This window comes from Rhea americana, unplaced genomic scaffold (genome assembly GCF_003343005.1).
Source record: "Rhea americana isolate MKP2758 unplaced genomic scaffold, rheAme1 scaffold_450, whole genome shotgun sequence".
Taxonomy (NCBI): domain Eukaryota; kingdom Metazoa; phylum Chordata; class Aves; order Rheiformes; family Rheidae; genus Rhea; species Rhea americana.
Window position 1 is genome coordinate 292,246 of NW_028186591.1, and position 23,017 is coordinate 315,262.

Consider the following 23,017-nt stretch of genomic DNA (forward strand, 5'->3'; position numbering starts at 1 on the left):
TACTTATTTATTATCTTTTTTTACTTGCCCGGGAACTTCTTGCAGACTCGCGTGTGATGTTTCAGTTGCGCCAAATCGGTTTCGGTGTCCTGCTGTATCTTGTTTTGTGAAGTTGTAGCACTCTTAGTAAAATAAAATTTTGTTTTTAAAATTACAGTTTTAGAGAGAGAGAGATGATTTCAGTTAACTTGTCGTGTGTTTACTGGCAGATGAGCTGATGTTAGCTGTTTAGTAACCTTCCAAATTTGGTGGCTCTTTTCTGCCCTGAGGTATCACCCCCTTTAAGCTGTCTAGCTATATCTTCAACTTCTTTAACTAAGTTCTTAGAAAGAGACTTGCTAATGAAGGTATTATCTTGCCTGGTGTAGCATGCCTAAAGCTGGGGTGGCGTTCACTTCCTGTGGTGGGATGATTATTAAATGGCCCTTAACCATGTGTTCTACTGAGTGGAAAATGGTGAGCAGCAGTAAATACTCTCATGGAAAACCTCTCTAATTCGCTGTGGATTACTGTTTGGATTTTGATGTTTTATTTTCTAAGCCACCTGAAAATCGGAAGATATTGCAGCTTTTTAGTGTATAAAAAGTTCTTGTTCTCTTCTGTCAGTGACCTCTTTCCATTCCCACCCCCCAAGAAAAAGATCAGAGAATTTCTTACTGCTTCTGATGCTGAATTAAAATGTCCTGCCAACAGGTGTTGCAGATCTTGTTGACGATGGCTGGAGCAGATATGGTATTTCAGGATTGCAAACATGGGTGATATTGTGTGACCAGGTGCTCACAGGGGCTGTGGAATTTCCATCCTTGAAAACTGTCTGAGCTCAGTTGGGCAAGGTCCTGAGCAGCCAACTTAGAAGTTAGTCCTGCTTAGAGCAGGAGTTGGACTAGATGACCTCTGGAGGTCTCTTCTAACTTACATGAAAMCTATTTTCTGCTCCACTCATGGGAACTTAAATTCCAATAGCAGAATAGAAGTCTGGTGCCCCTGTAAAGAAAAAAGGGTCAAGATTTGAAACTTCTGATAGGGAAGATAAAAATAGTGGGAGGAGTGGGGGAGAATAAACTTGCCTTACAGAAAGATGTTGAAGCAACTATGGTATAAGATCTGTTTGTTTTAACCTCCACCCTGTTTTAGCAATTCAGTTCACTTTAAGATGATGATTAGATTGGGAGGCATTCTCTCTCCTGCTTCTCCATAGGGCTTCCTAAAAGAAGGAGAAAAGTGATAGGAATATCGAGTTGATGACCTTTATTTCACATCCTTCAGTGTTTTATTTCTTGTACTAATTAGTGTTGTAGAAATACCTATGTAAAATCACAATATAATTTAGGAAGCTTGATATGCTTGTTTAGAAGCTTCTTTTAAATTGTAGTCAGCATAGTTTGTTAGGGAACATGCATGCTGGTTGTAGGATATCTCATGATTAACAATAAAAGTGCTTATTGATGTACTTAACCTGAAAAAAAGTTCATGGAATTAATTTATGTCTATCCCTATAAACAGAAAATCCCAACCCTTCAGTGTTGTAGATGAATGTTTAGAAGGGGTGATGATTTTATTGTATTAAATAGCTTTCAGTCTTGCAAGTTCACCTTGCAAATTTATTTTTTTTATTTTTTCTAAGTTTTATCTTATAGTGCCTTTTTAAAGCAGGAAGTATTTTAGCTGAGTATTTTAGCTATGACTATGTCAGTAAGTTTATGCAGTGAATGTTGCTGACTGCTGCAGCTTTGTCTGCAATAGTATAGGTTAACAAAGTTCTACTTTCATAGTACTAGTAGAAATGAGTTAGCAGTACTGAATTTGYAGGTGTGGCTAAATTCACAGCTGTGGACCTGACTTCAGTAGGAGTTGACATCTTGATGGGCACAAAGATATGCTGTTTAGTATTGGTGTGAATGAGAAACTGTTTTCTGGTACTATAAAGCTAAGACTTCASATCTGGTGAAGTGATCCAAGTATGRTCACTTCAGAGCCTTTAGAAAATGCTTCTTTATCTCATTCAAAACCTATACTGAAATATTTTGGGTCCCATTATGTGCTGTTAAGATGACTGTTTCCTTTCTGCTTATTAAATAAATTTCAACACTTCTTACCAGTGAACTGAGGGAATAGATATGACAATAATGGATATACTGAAAAGCTTGAACTAAGGTGCTTTAGTTTAAAAATAAATAAATAAATTGCATTTCAGTTTGRAGTTAAACCATTAAAGTATTTTCAAAATAGATTAGGTTTATTACCTTTCAACAATACAGAAAAGCTGAACCAAAATGGTGCRGTGTACACTTTTGCCAGATTTCCGTATTCTTTGTATAAAGATTCCTCTGGAGTGAAGCTTGCGTCAAGCAGACCCAGTTGGCTTCTAGTCTGCAAAGCTGTTAATTTTAATTTTGTTCCAGTTTAATTTTAATGTCATGGGTTGAAATGATATGCATGGCCRTTTTTCTTTTTTGCGAAGAGTTGGATTTGGAACGAAAGCAAAATGGCTCGAGGACGCAAGAGCAATAGCATCAAACAGAGCGACTTCACTAACAGCACCAATCCACAGGATTTAGAGAGAAGACTTTTTGTCGGCAATTTGCCCACAGACCACATGACTCGTGAAGAAATGGAAGAGATATTTTCAAAATATGGCAAAATAAGGGGTTAGTATTTTATATTATGCCTTTTTGTGGCTGGGAATTCAGTTGGAATTATAACATTCATGCCTGTCAAACACTGTCTGATGGTGTTGAGAGGACTAATACTTCCCCCCAAAAGTGACCTTTTAAAGATAACTTTCCCTACCTATGTTTTCTCTGAAACTAATTCCTTCAGTATAGCTGAAACCTAATGTATATATGAGCTATATTTTATTCTTTGGGGTTGAGCTGTGGTGTTATAACAAGCAAATCTATTCTTTCAAGTGACTTCTTAATCTCTTAACCAAATTTTGGTCACTTCATAGTTTTTTTTTRGTCACTGTCTTGTCAGAAGGAAGTTGACCTATCTTGTAATATTGTGTAATATTTGAAATTCTTCAAACTTTGCATTTTGTTCTTAGTAGATTGTTTTTCCCAAGGAACTTGAGTAGATGTTTCTGCATAATGCCCCTTTGCTTGTTCCATCTAATGGGGTTATATAATGACCTGTGTGGAATAGTAGTACTGTCCCTTAGTTGTAACTGGTCTTGCCCTACTGTTAATTTTTCCAGCCCTCAGCATGTTCCATGGCTATGGGTTCGTCCAGTATGAACGTCTAGAAGACGTCCAGGCCGCTCTGGACGGTGAGAAGGGTCGCCTTTTTAAAGGGTATAGATTAGGTAAGGAAAACTGATCCATGCTTTCCTACTGACCCTAGCATGTATTCTGGTAGAAAAAGAGTGCTTTTGTTTTAAAGCACTCTAGAAAGATCATTGTGTGAAACCTGCCTAGCATTACTCTAAAATCATTTTTACTAGGTATGTATTTTCCTTCTATTTGCTCTGAGTGTTGTGTGAACCATCTGCAGTGTTTTTTCTTACTACCTCAGTCTTTCTCTGAATTTATTTTAATGTATTAATAAGCCTCTGTAAGAAATTGCTCAACATGTAARCCCTACAAAGTACTCACTGAAACTTCATGCCCTTATTTTAGAAATATCTTATCTTGATGGGTTCAGAGAAACTGGTCACAGAACTTACAGGCTTGTTAGATAAGTGATCCTAACTAGGATTTTTTTTTGCACCTGTGAAATTAATTTCTAAGTAGCACTGCAAATACTAGGTGCTTTAAGAGCTCTTTTTTTTTTTCACAAAGAAGAAAATTTTGCTAAATTTACTGGGAGCAAACTTAAACAGAAATGAATGGTTAGAAATCTGTTTAATAATCTGTTAAACAACCAAAAATTTAGTTCCAAAGTAAGCCTATGGCAACAGAAGACAATTTGACTTAGAAGGGAATAAAAGAAATTAATTTTTCCCTAGTTCATATACAGTAACAAGTATAAACCTGAAGAGGGAAGGGTAGAAAGATACAAGAAGAAATTATGGGTAGTGTCATTAAGACAATAAATTTAAATAGGGGAAAAACTACAGGTGACTCAAATGTTAATGTGTAATTGTTTGGAAATTATAAAACTTCTTATTGGAGAAGACCACCTGGCCTTCAGTTATTGCCTCTACTGTGTTTTTGATGAGGCAGAACATTTGTTTTTCATATAGCTTCTGTTTCAGTAGTAAAGTGAAAAAGAGAAAGCATCAGCTACTAAAATGAGACCCTTCCAAAATATTTAACTTACATCTATGAGATTTGACTATATGAAGACCTCCCTGGGCTATTAATGTTTTTCTATAAGCCTTGGAAAATGAGGGAGTTTCCAAAAATTTGGAAAAATACTGCAGTTGTGTCAATACACACGGCAGTGTAAATGGACTGAGCACACTGTAGCCTGTCAACCTGGCATCAGTCTTTGATAAAATAATGGATTCTCTCATTTGATAATCAATAAGAAGTTAATGCAATTAATGTCAGTCAAAGTAAACCTTGTCAAACTAATTTGTTCTTATGATGCTACAAGTTTGGGGGATAAAAGTAGCRGTGTTGATGCAGAAGATTTCTGCAAGATACTCTGATTAGGAAGCTAAATAAGCAGCATATCATTAAATGGATTTAAAACAAATCTCAATGTAATGTAGATGGACTTACTCAGTGTTTTTGAGTGGTGTTCTAGAAGGACTGGTTTCTGGCCATACAGTATTTTTTAAGTGGTTTGGAAAGAAAACACACCTTTAAAGAGAGAGAATGGAGWAATGAATGTTGAGTCACTGCTAGTGAAATGACCTGGGTCTCTTTCTAAGCTGGATGCAAACAAAACTGAGCTTTCAGGAAAGCCAAATGTAAAAGTACTGCATCTAATGAAATGGAATGCAGAGTGTGCTTAGTGTGGGGGACTTTGTCCTGGAAAATAATTCATGAAAGGAGCTATTGGTAGATAATTATTTGAATCCAGGAAGCTAATATACTGCTGTAACAGGATTGTGTTCGTGATCCTTAGCTGTACAAAAAGAAAGACATAAATAAGAGGTTATAGTACCTGTGGGCTCTTACTGCYGGAATGCTGTGTTTGGTTCTGGTATGCGTAGTTAAAAAGGATAATGCTAAACTGGAGAAGCATCAGGAAAACCAGAAGGTTAACAAACTGAAGAGCAAGCTGTAGTGAAAGCCTCAGGATAAAGAGGTGATGTGATCTGTATGTTAAATATAGTCTTGGAGATAAAAGTGAGTTTTAATCTAGTAGCTATAGGTATGACAAGTCCTTTAAATGTAAATAAATAGTTTTCTTTAACAGGGAGATAATTTACATTTGGAACAATTTATTGGAGCTTTGGTGAATTCTGTCTGGCATTTTTTTAAATCAGAATTGGATGTTTTGCTAAAAGATAAACTCTAGTTCAATGCAACAGTTGGGCTTCATAGGAATGTAATTCAAAAAAGTGTTGTCACTTGTATTATTCAAAAGGTTGCACTTATGATTACAGTGGCCCTGTCATCTCAAAATCCTAAAAGATAGACTTTCATTCTTTTCAAAGTCATTTTGTCAATGTTCAAATATTTAATCTGTAAATGCTGTTGGCATTAAATAAAATATTAAATCTGTTCAYTTTGCACAAGAAAAGAATCCCCGTGAAAGGTGTTTTTTTCTTTCAGTAAAGTATTTTGTTCAGATTTAAATGCAATTGATTTTTTTTAATCTTAAATGTATGATACTGAATATTAAAAAAAATCGTAATCTAGGTTTCTGCAATGGCATCTTAAAACAGAAAATAAAATCAAAAATGTTAAACCAAGGAAGCAGATAGTGTCTTGCTTAAAGAGAAAATTTGACTTCAAGGGGAGGGGAAAAGAAAAATCTCTGCTAAAAATTAAATGCAAGGAGTACAGTTACTTCAGGTATGCAGTTTGAGTATTAATATAACTTTTAGAACACAAAAAGGTCAAAAACTTTGGGAGGGTAACTCCAGTTTTGCATTACACTAGTACTTACATATGTAAGTGTTTCCACATCTTCAATGAGGAGAACTATGTAGGCAGTAAAGTCCTTCAGTTTTAATTTTTGATAGTGGACAATGCAACCTTTATAATCCTGGAGTGTTTTTATAGTTTCATGAATGTTACCATGCTGGATTCCTAGTTAAAGTTCACATTGCACTTGTCTCTCTTAATGTGAAAAAAAGCACACTATTTCTTGATTTACCACAAGAACAAAGATTTGAACTAATCACTTAATTCTAATTTTAATCTTGAAAGTCATCAGGGACAGTTTGGGAAGTTATGGAAGTTATTAAGATAGAATCTGCTTACAGGTTTCATCAGATTCATCCACTTGAACTTTGAAAGTATTTAATATAAATAGCTAATAAGTATTTTTAACTATTGATAGATTCTTAAAGAGCAGATAGGACCTAGGCTTGTCATCTTTGGTCTGGGTTTTTTTGCCTTTTTCTTTAAAAGRCTCAGAGTAAAACATCAGAAATCCATTTCTGTTTGTTCTTGTCCCCACTCAAGTATGCTGTTTTGTCTTCAGTGAGCCGTTACAGAAGGCTTTGCTATTTCATGATAGAGCACTGTTGGCCTTACTAGTTTTTTTGGCAACTTTTTATTTTCTGGTTGAGGACAAGACTTTCTTCAGCTTTCCTTTGCTTGCTTCTATTTCACCTTAAGATGTTTTTCATGGAGATACTCAGAAGCCAACTTTTTTTATTATTTTTTTAATGTTGCATCTGTTTGCATCATATTGACAGTGGTGTTTTGAATGCACCATGCAGACTTCATAAGGAGCTCTTGCTTCGGGCTTCTTGGATCCATTTTCCGCAGTGGTGGACGTTGTACAGTTTGCTCCAACAGTCCCTTGGAAGGCAACTGAATGTGCCATTTGAGAGCCCTTGCATTCTTTTCGACAAGGGTAGCAGCATGCTCTGTTGAACAGGACTGGCTGTGAATTTAACATTGTGCTGGCCAACTACTTCCATTTGCAAAGGTTTTCAGACTCTGCTTTTTCTCCTAAAGTCCATGAGTTGCATTCTGTTTGCTCATAGACTGCAGAAGAAAGAGATTCTCTTATGGAATGAAGAGTCTGGATGTAGGCCTGAACATAAGGGGTTAAAGTTTTACCCAAGCTGTCTACCCTATTTTGAACTCAAAAATCCATGAAAACTTTGTTGCATTGTACTATCTAAACTTAATAAAAATTGTCAAAGTGACAATGCCTCTCTGCTGAATGGATTTTCTTGCACCATCTGGATGTCACTGAACTTAAGTTGCTTTCATTTGAATTGTGCTGATGATCTTTTTTTTTGTTCCATAGCATTGAACAGATGGGTTGATTATTCTTTACAGATATTAATAAAGCAGCGGAAAGAAGAAATATGAATAAGGCTTCATCAAGGTCCAGTCCGACACGAAGGTAAAGTACTTGGAAGCAGTGAGTTGTACTAGGAAGGTCAGCCTTTTAGGGCATGAGCCCACTTGTCAGTGCGAAATGTCTGTCTCTTCCCTACCGCCAACTCTCCAGTCAAATGGAGATATTCAAGTGAAACAATGAGGACATGGCAGCTCCACGTTAAGGGCCTTGTTGTTTCTAACACCTCAGGAAGCACAAAGGAAACCTTGTGTTTGTTGCTGTTACTACAACTAAGTGTTGTGTTTTGCAGCACAGGTTGTATGAGACCTGTAAGGAAGAAATAAACTTGATGTTTGCTCCTGATTCTCAAGTATCAGAGAAGCCAAGGCATCTATAGAGAATGCCCAGGGACTGTGGCATTGTGGTGTGCTGCAGAGGACTTCAGGATTTTGTATCTCGATGTTGAAAGCTTCCTGTGCTGAAGTGAGACCGGAAAGGGAGTGTGTGAGCAAAGCACAGGACAGAATAAATGTCTCTTATTGCACTGTACATGTGCACTTGCATTGCCAGTATATGGAAGATGTGAATATGCCTGCTTCTCCCATGTTTCCCACCTTTCAGCAGGTACACTRTTCAACTCCTGCCCATCCTGTATGTGTGAAGTCACAAGCAGGTGGAGAAGATGGATTCTTCTGACACGGGAATAAGACTTCYATCTCTTTTTCTTCAGTGTACTAGGGAGTGAAGAAGACATGCTGTGTGGTTGTATTTGACATAAGCCATGCATCTTTTTGCTTAACCTTGAAGGTCTGCACACAAAAAGGAGTGTTACATATTCAACTTGAAGGTCACCAAGCTCTCAAGTGTTTGATATACTGTATTAATTTGGCTCATTAAATTACCAAAAACTGAAGAAGAGTATTTGGAGCTAGCAAGACATCTACCAGCAAAAATGGAAGGAATAGATACCAAGAATTGCAACTAGATCTTAAGTATATGCTGCACTTATCTTGCACAGGGTCAGATGTATTTGCAAAGACCGGTCAATGCACATCAGACCCTGCAAATGCTTCTGGCATGCAGCTGGAGATTGCAGGTGCAAACAACAGAGTAGCTGGCATAATACTGCAAGCACTGGGCCTGGGCAGTGTCAGATATGCTGGTATTGCTGTCAGGGCCCTCCAGGAACACTGCAAGTTCACAAGCGGCTGACACTGATGCCACATCTTGGGCCTGAGTGACACTGCTGTTGCCTAATGCTGTAGGCATTGGGCAGCACCACAGTTGTGAGTGGTAGGCACCTGTGCCACAGGTGTGGGCTGTGGACAGCACTGGAGAAGGACAAGCAGCAGGCACTGATGCCACAGGCATTGGGACCTGTTTGACACTACATGTGTGCAAGCAGCAGATGCTCATGCTGTGGRCAACAGGTGTTGGGCCTAAGGAGCACTGCAGGTGTCTGAGCTGTGGGCACTGATGCAATGGGCATTGAACTGTGGACTGGACCACTGCCCCAGCTACTCAAGCAGCAGGTGCTGCTGCCACAGTCATTCAGCTGTGACTGGTGCTAGAGACACAATGGCGGTTTGATTTCAGGGCCTCTGGGTCCCAACCAACACCACAGGTACAAGCAGTGATAATGCAGTTGTGGACATTGAGTCCTGGGCAACACTGCAGGTGCACAAACCATGGACATTGGACTCGGGATCATACTGCAGGCATGTGTGCCACAACTGCTGATGCCATGGTACTGAGTCCCAAGCCACACAGCAGGCCCAGGTGATGGTGCTGTRCCAGCAGTATTGAGTCACAAGCAACACAGCAGATGCAGGCAGTGGTGCTGATGCTGCAGGAGTTAGTCCCTGGTGATGGAGACAGAGGAACAGAAGGCTGTTGTGCCTTAACACTGCTGTATGTCTGCAAGCCGCAAGGTAGTGGTGCAAGTTGCAAGAGCAGAGGCACCAATACAGTATCTGTAGTTCTGTTGCAAGAGTCATAAATGTGTTGTTCATTCTGGATCTTTCTGTCATTGCAGATAATGAATATGGCCTGTTACGGCAAAAAAAGGAATAAATGTCATATGCAAAACAATTATGCTGCATCTGACTGTTGTGCTATATAATGTTAGAGCTATAAGAAGATCAGAGTATTCATCACAGCCGATTAAAGTTTCTCCTGAGCTGCTGCAATCATTCACTTTACTTTGGGGGGAAGGGGCTGGGGGAGCTGATGTATTTCACATGTGGTGTATGGTTACACTGCAGATCACAGGCAGAAACACAAGGCTGATTTGTGTGCCTGAGATACAAAGATAATTCACACTTGAAGCAAATGTGTATGCAATTACAGTGCTGCTTTATTATATATGCTCTCATTGGCAATGCTGTAGTTTGTTCCAAGATGTGTTTTCTATCTGACATAAAAATAGAGAATGCCAGCAATCCTGTGTATCCCCACAGGACAAGGGGGTGTCTGAACTGCCAAAATCCACACACAGAATCTGCACATCCTTCTAATTTGCTCTTTGCTCTACTTGATATTTAAACTTGAGCAGCTGACTTGCTGCTCTTGTCTTCAAGTGGCTACTAAGTGAATGTGCTATACTAGAAACAAACCTATGTTCTGTATATCTTCCAGAAACGAGCTTAGTGTCAGGTAGAGGACATTAGAAATCTGTCAGGTTTTGGAAATAAATTTTTTAAAAAAAAAATTGTTTTCAGTACTTATCAGTAGCCTGGGGAAAGGATGTTCTAAGCATGTGAAACTCAATTATTTCGTCACAAGATTTTTTTTGTGCGTTCAAATTAGACTAGAGTGGAAGTTATGTTTTCTATGGAAAACAGAATACTGCCTGGAAAAAAAATCTACCTTTTGGAAAAGATGAAGAATTGAATCTCACTCTTCCTTGCCTATGAAGACAGTACAGTACAAAGTCTGAATGAAATGTGTAATTCAAATTTGACAGAGAATCCTGYTGGTGGTGATATGGTGCTGGTTGGGTTTAATACCCTCTTAATATAGGGCATCATAAAAATAAGATTGACTTTCCACAGGAACTGTCTCTTCAGAGTCGGGACACATCAGTAGCTACTGTTGCTCTCTGCTAGCAGCAAAAATCCAGCATTAACACGGAACCAACTGTTTCCTGGATCACAACAAGCTCTTTTTTTTTCAGTCATGTACCAATAACAGATTATTTCAGGAATTCTGCTGTCATCAACTAGTGAATTTAATTGGTCCCTTGAATGCTGCTAGCTATGCAAAACTCGTGTTAGGCTACAGCACCTTGAATTACCTCAGAGAATGCACAAAAACACGTCTGATAGATAATCTGTTGCTGCCTGTGGAGGCTGGAGGCCTTGGAATGATTTTGGATGGTTTCTTAAGCGCCTGTTCGCTTCTTTCACAGGTGTCCTACATTTTTAGTGATGCTCCAGTACAGAACTTTCTCTGACTTGTTTGGTTATGTTAAGCATTTGAATTAAGAAGCTTCTCCAGGGTGCTTTGATAATTGTGTTTTGGGGGCAATTCTTGCTGTTGTGGGATAAGAGGGAGGATTCAGCGGCTGAGAGAAGGGTCATTCTGGCACCTCAGGTAAGAGATCTAGCAGTAATGATATTAATAATATTCATGTGGTCTAATAGAATTTCCCTGATGCTTTTCTCAGAGAGCAATATGCCTATGGGGATGGCCGAGATGCCAGACGGGATCGCTCCCCTCTTCGAGGGAGCCCACGAAGAGACCCAAGAGATGGCAGAGATGGCAGAAATGGGCGAGATTCCAGAGATGCTCGAGATATTCGAGCTAGAGATATGCGTGATGCCAGAGACCACAGGGACCCACGGGACCTGCGAGACCCCCGAGATCTTCGAGACCCCCGGGATATCAGGGATCCAAGAGACTTGCGAGACCCTCGTGATGTTAGAGATCTTCGTGACCCACGGGAGCCACTGTATGATCGATACAGGGATCCACGTGACATGAGGAATCCACGAGATATGAGGGATCCACGTGACGTCAGGGATCCGCGGGATGTGAGAGATCCTCGGGACCCCCTTTATAGGTAATCTGCACAGGATTGTATTTCCAAGCACGATTTTTGGAGTTCCTGCCTCCATGATTATACTGRTTTGAATGGTGTCAGGCTTTCAGGAGAAAATAATTGCTCTCGTTGGGGACAGTTCAGTACCTGCTTTGTGTCATGGAAGGGAGYAGGTGGATACCTTAGTAATTAAACTTGAAGCAGGCCTGCAAGTGATATATTGGAAAAAAGTTACTGCACAAGATCATATTGATGTATTAGAATCCTTGCTTCTTCTATAAATATTTGTTGCAGACGAGATGAAGCATACGACCGTTATCTTCGCCTTGAAGACTACTATCGGAGGAAGGATGATTCTTACTATGACCGTTACAAAGAGCATTTTGATAGAGCACCAGTGAATTCAGAAGGTTAGTGCTTTCAAGAGTTAACATTAACATTTTAATGGACAGATTCACGTTCTCCCTCTGCAAGGATGCAGAAGAGTCCTTCAGTACTGAAGGTTGCAAACATGTCTACAGTGCATTAAGTTCTGTGACACTGGGTTGTTTTGAGGTTTAGGGACAGACTGGCTATATACAGCTAGTTGCTCCAAGCAGATCCAAAGGACATTATTTGTTCTGTCCATATCTGTGGTTTGCTTTCAGACCGTCTGAAGCGTGAGGAGCGACGTCGAGAGGAGCTATACCGTCAATACTACGAGGAAATCAAGAGACGCTTTGATGCAGAGAGACCTGTGGATTGTTCTGTGATAGTGGTGAATAAGCAGACTAAGTAAGAAAATAGTTGTGACCGTGTTTATTATTGGTAGTAGAAGAAAATAGAATTAAATTTACTTCTACTTTTGGGTTGTTTACCTTGCAGCTAGCTGCCTTTGAGGAGAGTGGTTTTAGGACCCTGAGAAAGCAAGTGCTTCTGTTCCTGTGGGATTTATTGTGGGATGGAGAAATACCTTTATACCTTGTACTTTACTTTTGTTTTCCTCTTGTTGCATGCCACCACCTCATCTCTGGAAAACTTATGTACCCACTGGCACAACAGGTTATAGTAGCCTGTGCTTGTTTCACATGGATTGAATGTGAATGTTAATATGTACTCATCAATAAGTAGTGCAAAACAGATGCCAGTGTGGAGTCATGGGGTATTCATTTCAGATCTCCTTTCAAAATGGTTACTAAGTCAGGCATCATTCAATACCATTATTAATATAATGTGCAAGAAATAAAAAAAATCACTGCTGAAAATAGTCATGAATGATACCAAAAGTATGTAGTAAGTAACAAGGACTCTCTCATGGTGCAGTCTGAACTCTTGCTAAGGTGTCCCCATTCAAGCAAAATGCATTTTACTTATTACAGCTAAATGCAAGGTCATTCGTCTAGAAACAAAAATGCAGGCCATGCCTGTAGAAAGGTCGTATTTCACTTGGAATGTATTGATTTAAAATAATTTTAGGAGTCAAATGGACTTGCTGTGGCAAAAACACTAATGTGTATTTGGTTTGGAAAGTAGACAATGTGTTGCGAGCAGGGAGATACTCCTGTGCATTTTATAGAGAGGAGCACCACAGTGATAACACTGGTCTAGTGGTGTCTGTATCTTAAATATTTATTTATTTATTTATATTGACAAATAACAAAGATGTAGGTAATTATAAATCTGGTTTGAAATCTGAGGAAATCTTTACCAAGGKGAAACTTAAAGCTCTGTCTCTTCAGCCCTTCTGAAAAAAGATCAAAAGTTGAATTTAGCGTTGCCATATCAGTGAGGCAGAAGCAGATAGTTGGTGCTTACCTGATCTGGTGGTTGAAGACAGAACAGGAAATGAGTGCTGGCAACAGTGAAATTAGAAATATTTTTTTTGTGATTTGCTTTTATTGGAGCTGATTATTTATTGGAACAGATTTTTAGAGAGTATTTTAGATTCTTTATCTCTTGGTGACTTAMAGTATTTGGAATATAATTTAATACAGGACAAATTATTGTATACAAGGAGAATTTTGTGCAGTCTTTTGTACAGAGGAGTCAGTGTGAGGTCCTACAGATCCTTTTGGTCTGTAATAGCCAGAGACCTTAAGAGCTGGAGCATGTTGATAAATCTTGGATTTCAAAGCACTGGTGTCACCTGCTATAGAACTGTTGAGATTGATGATTTCAATGTATAATCAGTGTAACTTAAAAATCCTTGAAATTACAGTGTTGGGGAGGAGAGGAAAAGCAGTTTCATCACCAGTATGTGTTGAGTAATAGCAACCATTACAATGTTTGCATTCAAAGATGATAAATAGAACCTCTTTCAAAAGCTGAGAATGCACATACAATAAAACTGTCAGAATATACAGTTGGTATTGCAGTACTGTATCCTAACAAAAGGTTTGAAAACTTTAAGCTGGGCCATCTGAGCTATGGTTTGTGTTTCGGAAATCTGCAGGACGGTAGATACAGGAAAAACTGGTTCATGGATGCTACGTTTATACTGGGAAAGATCAAAAAGCAACTATCAGAACAAATATATTTAGAACTCAGATGGATGTGTATTGGTACTTATTCTCTGAAAATTAATCTTCAAGTCCAGAAGTTGGTCTATGCTGCAGTGAATTGGAATGAGGTACACTTGAACAGTTAGGATACTGAACATAGCACAGGTAGCTGACCTATGGAAGTTAGTTGCTTTGTTTTATGCCYATTAGATTTCTGCAGGCATAACTAACCTCGGTTAATATGCTCTCTGTTTAAACACATTCATATTTAAGCAGATTTATAATAATGAAAATCTCTTTTCAGACACAGTTTCTTAGCTAAGTTGAGGTTTGTTTGTAACCTATTTCAGTTAAGCTGAAATGACTGATTCACACCAAAATAAGGGAAAAGTATGGGCTTTTATATTATTCTAATGAGATTGTTTTAATACTGCCCTTCAGTTAAACTTTATGAAGTCATTAGAAAAGTGAATCTGAGACGGAGAGAATGAATGTGCCAGGGTTTCTGTTTCTGTGTATACTGACTTGTTGACCTCTGCTGGCTTTGCTTTGTGGTAGGGAGTACGCAGAGTCAGTGGGGCGGAAAGTGCGGGACCTGGGCATGGTGGTGGACCTGATCTTCCTCAACACAGAGATGTCCCTGACGCAAGCCCTGGACGATGTGAGCAGAGGAGGGTCTCCTTTTGCCATTGTTATCACCCAGCAGCATCAAGTTCACCGCTCTTGCACTGTTAACATCATGTTTGGCACCCCACAAGGTACTGAGGTCTCAGTGAGCTGTGCAGCTATGTGGTCACTCTGAACTTCTCCAGTGTGCTGCTGTAGAACATTTTCTTCCAAGCAGAATCACACAGGATGAAGTTCATTCCTGCTGTGATGTAACTGGTTATTAATGAATTGATACCGTATCATGAATGTGAATAACATTACTTGCAAGTTTCCTTAATATTTTATGGTCTCTTGCCAAAAGAACTTTTAAATACTGCCAAGAGAAAATCTCAGCTGTATTTTTAGCACCTGCCATCACCAGCCCTTGYATCTTAGGGCAGGTCATAAGCTATAGCTCTAGAAATTACTGAACTGTTTTGATAGACATCTGAATATTAGCAGTCAAGCCCTTGTTTATCACTTGTTGCTCTCAAAGACAGAGTGTTTGGAATGTGACAAATCACAGGACAGATTTTATAACCAAATGAGATTTAAGGGAAAGAAAAAAAAAACTTATTCTGTCAAGGGAAAAATCTGACTGTGAAACTGGAAACAGTTATAAAAAAGATGCAACTATAATGTGATTGGGATTATGTACTCCCCTTCTTTAGCACTATTTACACTTGCCATATCATTTTCTGTCACAGTGTGTGACTTAGTTGTTGTGAGCTTGAGGGTGGGTTTTAACAAACATCTTACCAGAATGTGGTTTTGGAAAGCTAATCTCTTGCTCTGATCACTGGCCCATTCATGTTCTGTTTACAGACGTGAGTTGTTGACTRCAGTTAAGCTTTCAAAGGTTATTTCTCCCTTACTGTGTTCTCCAGTAATATTTTGTCAGATTCACCTGGAAGAGCTAACTTTTGAATGCAGATTCACTCCTTTTGGTTGCTTACTGAGTGAAGAAGTCCAATTTCTTTTAGCATATGATGCAGATGTGATGGGAGAGTTCTCTCCATTTCCTACAGAAATACAGCCCAGCCACATTTCCCTCAGACTTGCTACTGCCCTTGTTTTTGACTCTCAACACCTTTACTTAAAAACAAACAAACAAAAAACAGTTTTCCCTTTTCTTTCACTGGAGCTAACGTTATATCAGATCTCATCAGAAGTCAAGTCATTAACTGATGCACAACTCTTCATAGAAATTAAATATGCTGTAGTTGAATGACACATGAATATCTTTGCATGCATGCTAGTTTTAGGGATATCTAGCAAAACTTGTGAATGATGGTGCCTGATAGTAAAATGAATTTCAGTTCCCTGTCATGAGGGAAAGGGATGGCAAGATTTGTAGATCTATAGGCTTCTGAAGTGACCAGAGCTTTGGGCCCTTTTTGGAAGATAAAATCCTTTTTATAATTCACCTACTTWAATCTCTATTCTAGGGACTATTTGCATATGTGCCTTGTGAGATAGAAATAGTGGCCACAAAAACTAGCTGCAAAAAAAAAAAGTTGGAATTAACTATTATTTGCTTTATTATAAAGGAACTTTAAATTTATTGCTGCTCATTTCCCTCAGAGAATGAGCAGAATGAGCACTATGAAATTCAGCTAGTGCTTCCTTCCTCCCCATCTTCTGCATGCACACACACCATAGTAAGACTTTGACAGTACAGAACCAAAAAAAAAAAGATTTACATCACTTTTTACTCTCTCTGAGAAGCCTTAGCATCCTTCGTAGGGCAAGTTTTGGACCTGTCCAAGAATKTAGCAATAGAACAGCTGGAACAGTCTTCTAGTGGAAGCAAGGAGAATTTGTGAGAGAGGTAAAGGGAGTTGCTTTSTCTTTTAACTGGGAGAGAGGCAAGAAAGGCATTTGTTAGGCTGGTATGATGGCTTCTTGGAGCCCTCAACTATTGAAGGAACAGAGGATGGACTTGTTGGGTGATAGTCTTGAGCTTTCTGTTGACTTTTGAAGCAATTACAAAACTGAACTTTTTACTGTGTGCCTAGGGAGCTTTCCAAGTCTGTGTTTGTGATTCCAAAGAGGTACTTGGCTGTTGAATGAGATGTGCTGGTGTGAGTGAGGCAAAGGATCTCCTGCTAGCGTCACTTAATTTACTTAAARTGTTTCTTTTCCATGCGCAGAACACCGCAACATGCCCCAAGCTGATGCCATGGTGCTGGTGGCAAGAAATTATGAGCGCTACAAGACAGAATCACGGGAGAAGGAGCGTGAGGAAATAGCCAGGCAGGCTGCCAAGATGGCAGATGAAGCTGTTCTACAAGAACGAGAGCGCCCACCCCCCATGGAGGAGGGTGTCAGAGGAGGTCACCCTCCGGGGATTCAAACTCTCTTGAACCTGCTGGCAGACAATCGCTATTTAACTGCTGAGGAGACTGATAAAGTAATTAATTATTTGAGAGACCGGAAGGAAAGGTTGCTTAGGGGAAGCACTGATTCTCTGCAGGGTAAGTTTCTCAAGCCTAGACAGCATTATTAATCGTATGGTCTGTGGGCTGTCCGGACTGGGAGCAGAATGCAATGGTGGGATTACAGGGGAGTACAAGTGCCGTAGCTTTCTCACACGGTGCCTTATCTTACTGAGATAGATGTATGCTCAGGAGTCATGAGACTGCTCTTATCTTCATGTGACATAACTTTCATATTGGATTCTCTCAGGGAAATTACAGAGCTGCTATAACTGGTTTGGCTGCTGCATAAAGGGCAATAATTCTGTTAAGTGGTTTGAGTTCCCYAGAGCTGTGCAGCTCTCCTGTTTAGCGTGTAGGTGGTCACTGACAATTGTGTCTTTGGTATGTATTTTACTTGGTTCTTCAAGGTGCCTCTTCAAAGGCATTTGCAGAGCTTTAACCCTCTTCCTTTCTTTCCCAGCACCCATGTCAAGGCAGTCTTTGGGGGCACCTTCAGGATCATCCCTGGGCAGTCAGTCCAGCCTTCCAAGCTCCCAAGCTCATCAGGGTTCACAGCCTCTGGTCTCTGCTCCTTCTGTTCCGGTATCCTCTGCTAATCCTCAGCAGGAGCTTCAGGCAAAAATCCTCAGTCTCTTCAACAGCGGGGCAGCGGCAGCAGCAGCGGCTGCTGTAGCAAACAGCAGTTCTGCAGCCTCTGCAGGTACTTCAGGTGGCAATCCGAGTCAGAACTTTGCTAACATGGCCAGCAGTCAGGCTCGGTCAGCACAGATARGTGCTGCAAACTTAAACCAAGCTCAGCAGAGATTGCAGACTCCAAGTACACAGCTTCCAGCTCTCCAAGGCCCTTCAAGGAATGCAGGTCCAAGACCTGGAGCTCCTCCACCAGCTCAGTCACTGTACGGTCAGCACCAAAATCGCCTGCCTGCTCCTGGCAATGTACCTACTCAAAGGCCAGTATCTTCTGGTATCAACTTTGACAACCCTAGTGTACAGAAAGCATTGGACACCCTTATCCAGAGTGGTCCTGCACTCTCCCACCTAGTGAGCCAAACAGTGGCCCAGGGGCGAGCAGGATCCTCAGCCCAGCAACCTATGGGTTCCTACCAGCGACACTATTAAAGCTGAGCTGGCAAGCCCTTTCCCCTTCCCTTTGCCATTCCATACTTATAGCTGTTTAAGGAGTCTCCTGTTATTGACACAGGACAAATGCCCCTGGATATGCATGTCCTCTCCACTTTGGCGAGAGTTTACCCCCAGTGGCATTGCTGCTGAGTGTTGCTAGCACTGCTATTCCTCACCTTGGTCTGGTTAGCAACATCTGGAGAATTGTACTCTGTTTTCTCAGTGACAGGATGGGCTGAGAGCTGCTGTGGGTATTTGATTGTTTTGTCCAAGCCAGAGGTTGCTGCAATGACAGTCCTTCTGCGCTTTGCTCTCTCCCAGTAGCTGGTGCATCTTCATGTTGCAGTGCAGTCTGATCTCACTGACTGGTCTTACTATAGTTTTGGGTCTGTGGTTCTGAGAAAATGAGACGGGGGACTGAGCAGAGTGGTACCCTGACTGGGCCTTCTTGGAGGCACACCTTTCTGAAATGGGCACTATTTTTCTTTGATTTACATTTTTTTTAATGGCATATAAGCTGGTTTAAAAGAAAAGTACAGTGGTAGGGCTAGCAGCTGATCTCATGAAGTGTATGCCTGACTACCACTCAGTAACAGTACAGTGCAGTTTCATCCTTCCATAGCTAGGACTGTTGTTCCCTGGCAGAGTGAGGCAAACATAAATAGTCCTTACCTGGCCCAGCTAATGGAAATTGGCAGCTTTGGTCTGCGCACCATGGTATGTCTGAAACCTGAGAACTTCCAGCTAAAGCACAGATTTCAAATATTCTGTCAATTTTCCTGCATTCAAACAGTCAAGATCAAGAACTTTGAGGCAATTGGCTACTGTCACCCAACAGCCTGGCCACAGCCACAGTGGTGTGCTGCTGGCTCTCTCTTGGAAATAACTGCAGCCAGTTACCAGGTGGTGAGTGTCTGTCCTCTGAAACTTCATCTCGCTGTTGATTGATGTTTTATCCATCTAAGGTGTGAGAAGCAGTGCCAAGATGCAGTAGTATCGTTTTATACATTTTTTTCAACACTTTGGTAACTGCAGCAAACAGTTGAGTGGAAAATCAGGCAGATTCTTCACTATGTTTTTAAACAGTGACATACTTTGATACTAGAACACAAAATATCTCTGTGGTCCTCCTTTGCACAGCCTTTCTCACAGTCTGTAGGCTTCCTGCAGAGGATTGAAAGAAACTAAAAAAGCAAAGTTCRTGGAGCAAAGAATTTTTTGTCCCAGGTGGTTTGTGTTGTAGCATTTTTTTTTCTCTGTGCTGTTAACAAGAGGACATTACTTTTTAATAAAAAGGAAGGAAAAATGTTTTGTTGTGTTTTTGACACTTAACAACTTGAGTACTACTGGAATACATTATTCCATTGCATTTGCAATTATTCTGTTCTTCCAGGTAAGCTGCTTCAGATGATGGCTAGTGCTGGATGCTAAGGTGAAAGCATACAAATTTTACTGTGCTCAGCTGTAAGGATATGGTAGTCTGTCTCAGTTTATACTCCTTTAGTTTTAAAGCACTTCACAGATACTTGTTCTCATGCAGTGAGTTAAGACAATTCAGACAGTATCAAGCAGAGCAGCCTGTGTGCCCTTGCAGGAAGCTGCACTATACAAACAGGTAAAGCATCTTTTCTGGGGTGGTCAGAAATTTCTGTTAGCTTAAACATGGGACCTGCAGCACTTATGAGAAGCTGTTCTTGATGTTTCACTTCCTCTGCAATCTGCTGCTCCTGGTCATTGCTTGCTCCTTGTTATGAAAATACCAGCCAAGTGAAAAAAAATGTTCTGAAGACCCTAGAAACAAGTGAAACTCCCTGTGCAAATAGTAAAGGGTGTAATAAAATCATTTATTGCATTTTGTGCAGACAGGAGTCTAAAAAAATTAATACAGTTAAAGCAATAAAGCATTAACAGGGAGCATTCAACAACTGAGGAGCCACTCCTCCATTAATACCTGCACAGAGAACACAGGGTTTGTATTGAGGCGGCATAATGCACAATACTGAAACACTCACAAAAATTAAATGCAAGCCTAATACTTTTTTTTTTTTTTTTTTTTTTTTTTTTTTGGTTTGCAACCTGTTTTATTTACAAGGTTTTAAACTTAATTGCATTGCTCTGCACACAGATTCTCTAAAACACAAAGCATACTAGGTCACTACATGTCTATTGAAATATTGCACTCGAGTAAAAGTCACTTGAATGGACGTAGAACATCTAGCTACAGTGATTGAAAGATTAGTGAATGAATTGACTTTGTGATAACATTCATAACAAATATATTGCACATGTAGCACACAGAGTGTTGTTGTAACCAGCAAATCTCAGACCTGTTGGTCTTTCTGCTAATTATTAGTCCTGCTATACAGAGGAGGGTCYTGACTCGTCTAGTGCAACTCATAAGCCTTGTACAGTATCTAGTCCTTCCTCTAGTTCCAGCCGCCAAACAACACTGACCCAGTCTGGACTCTGCCTGTGTCTCCTGCAAGTGCTATGTTGTGGTTTGTTACCTGTACCGCATRGTGGCTGCAGTGGAAATGAAGCCGGCTGTTGTTCAGCGTGGAGGCTTGTAACTGTCCAGTTGAAAGGAGGAATAGAGCAGCTCCCCTTTCAACTTCTCGCCTGATAGGTACTGGAGTGTGTGTGATTGCCTGCCCAGTGCTAGCGTGCTCAGCAAATGTGGTTGTGGCTGTGTGTGCTTTCTGGCTGGTGCAGGGTCATGCTGCTATTCCACCTTTCTGGTGGTTAACATTAATCAGTGCTGCTCCTGGCAGCAGCTTTGCCTGGAAAACAAACTTTGGAGGTCAAGACCTTCCTGTCTGAAACAAAAACCTTAACGTGTCTGCACATGTGCCGAAAAGGAACTTGCATTTCTATCACAGGAGGACACTGTCTTTACCAAGGTGGAACAGCAGAAGGGTGCTCCACAGGGAAACCAAACACTCAACAGAGGCCAAACGTGCAGGGGCAGGGCTGGGTTTGTAAACTAAACATGCAGTGCTGTCTGCTAAAAGTGGCGCTCTCCAGACCAAAGGCAGTTGAGAACTTGCTGTGGAAACCAGCACCCTTCTTGCCACAGCCAAATTTGCCTGGCAGCCCTGTCCATGCCTAGAGCTGTACCCCTGCTCCAGCTGGAGGATGAGGAAGGGGAGTGCTTTATCGTAGAAGGTTGAAACGGTGCTGAGGAGAAATGGGATCTGGCTTGCTGATACTGGGGAATTGGTGAAGCAGACCTATCTCAGCAGAGGAGCAGACTCTGGACCGGTGTCTCACCACTGCTAAGTAGATGGTTTTGTCCCCTGGTAACGGGTACATGTTAAAGGAAGAGCTTTTTGCCCTGTTCTGACACTGGCTAGGATGGATACTGTCTCAGCAGAGGCAGGCCACTAGCTGCTTTGGGTCACTTGCTTCTGCAGTCAGGCTCTCAGTGCCGATCTGCTCCTTGCAGCAGGGAAGAAGGGGCTAAAGGCTAAAGGGCAGCCTTCCACAGCTGCAGGATCAGAGGAACGGCAAGGCAATAGCCGAGTTGTAATTAAAGGGTGGCTGCAGGGAGTGGATGGCATCTTTTGAAGAGGCAGAGCGGTTGGCAGGCATCCTAGGCCAAACAAACACGATGCCAGCGCATGAGGTGAGTGGGCAGTTTAGTGTGCATGCCTCCCCCATTCCTTCAGCAGTGCTTCACAAATAACTTTGGGAGGCTGCAAACAGTGTATGAGCGTGGGGGGCGGGGGTGGTGATGGAGGACCAGGTGCAAGGGGCAGAGCAGCTGGATACTGGCAAAGCCTGGCTCCTGCGGGGCTACCTTTGCCCAAAGCCAAAGGACTTGCCTGTTCTTTTAACAGCTTCCAAGTGGCTGAGGCATGACCGGAGAGCACTGCTCTGTCCATCTGCTCCATTAATCAGCCCAGCATGCCTGTGCTGAAACTGTCTCAGCTCACCTTGACATTCCCCTCTGGTTAATGCTGAGCTCCCTGCCAGGAAGAGACCAGTCCCTCGGGACCGTCTCCCGCGCCAGGCTGCGGTGCAGGCTGATGCATCCCTGGAGATAGCTGAGCTGCCGCAGCAGAAAGCCTGGCTCTGGTTAGGGCTGCTGCTGGAGAGAATGGAGGCACTTTGGGAACGTTTGGAAACATGGGAGAAAGGTACAAGCAGGCACAGATGTGCAGCTGGGGCTTTGTACGGTCTCGGAGTGGGTCCGAGTAGTATCTTAAAGCAAGAAACAATCTTCCCCCTCCAAACCTGCTGCCTTYTACCCATGCAGCTTTGGCGGGCACTGGAGGTGCGGAGGAGTGTGGCGTGAGCATGGGGGTCAGTGTTGTCCTGCACAGGGGCAGAGGGCTGTGGATGGCCTTAGCTTGCAGAAGGGTGGGCAAGCAAGGGGCTGGATGCTGAAGCCCTCTCCCAGCAAAGCAGCCCAGCAAGGGCTGCAGGGACAGGCGCCAGCTGCTGCCAGCTCCCCATGGGGCTGCACCAGCGCCAGCACCCTGTGTGCCGGCCCTCGGGAGCAAGGAGCGGCCTGGGGAGGCGGTTTGGGGAGGCAGCGGGAGGAGCGAGCGCCCCGGCAGTGTGGCCGGGCTCTGCCAGGTCAGCCTTGCCGTGGCACGCAGGAGCCAGTGCTGCCAGGAGAGGGCAACTCTTAGCAGGCTGCACTTCGAGTGGAAGCTCAAATCTGCTGTGAAACAAGTTCAGAAAGTCTGTATCTTCTTTTCCCTGAAAACTCTTAAGAAGCTAAATTGAGAAGAGAATGAACCAGCAACCTGGCCCTTCCCCAGGGCTACTGGTGGCCGGGAAGGCTGCAGCCGTGGCCACGGCTCCGCGCCGGAGGGCCACGGATGGGCGCCCTCCGTGCGGAGGAGCCGCCTGTCTCCCCTTGCATCCCACCGCCGGCTGCTAGCAAAGCCCTGCATCTCTCAGTATAGATATAG

General features: G+C 41.8%; 1 protein-coding gene across 1 annotated transcript; it reads left to right on the plus strand.

The window, feature by feature from the left end:
* Positions 1-2,225: 2,225 nt before the first annotated feature.
* On the plus strand, positions 2,226-19,401 carry NCOA5 (nuclear receptor coactivator 5). The gene is made up of 9 exons (XM_085316116.1): positions 2,226-2,648; positions 3,197-3,304; positions 7,359-7,425; positions 11,030-11,425; positions 11,699-11,814; positions 12,052-12,178; positions 14,443-14,642; positions 16,686-17,009; positions 17,434-19,401. Exons 1-9 carry the CDS (start codon positions 2,486-2,488, stop codon positions 18,090-18,092), a joined length of 2,160 nt encoding a protein of 719 aa, XP_085172242.1. The 5' UTR covers positions 2,226-2,485; the 3' UTR covers positions 18,093-19,401.
* The last annotated feature ends 3,616 nt before the right edge of the window (positions 19,402-23,017 follow it).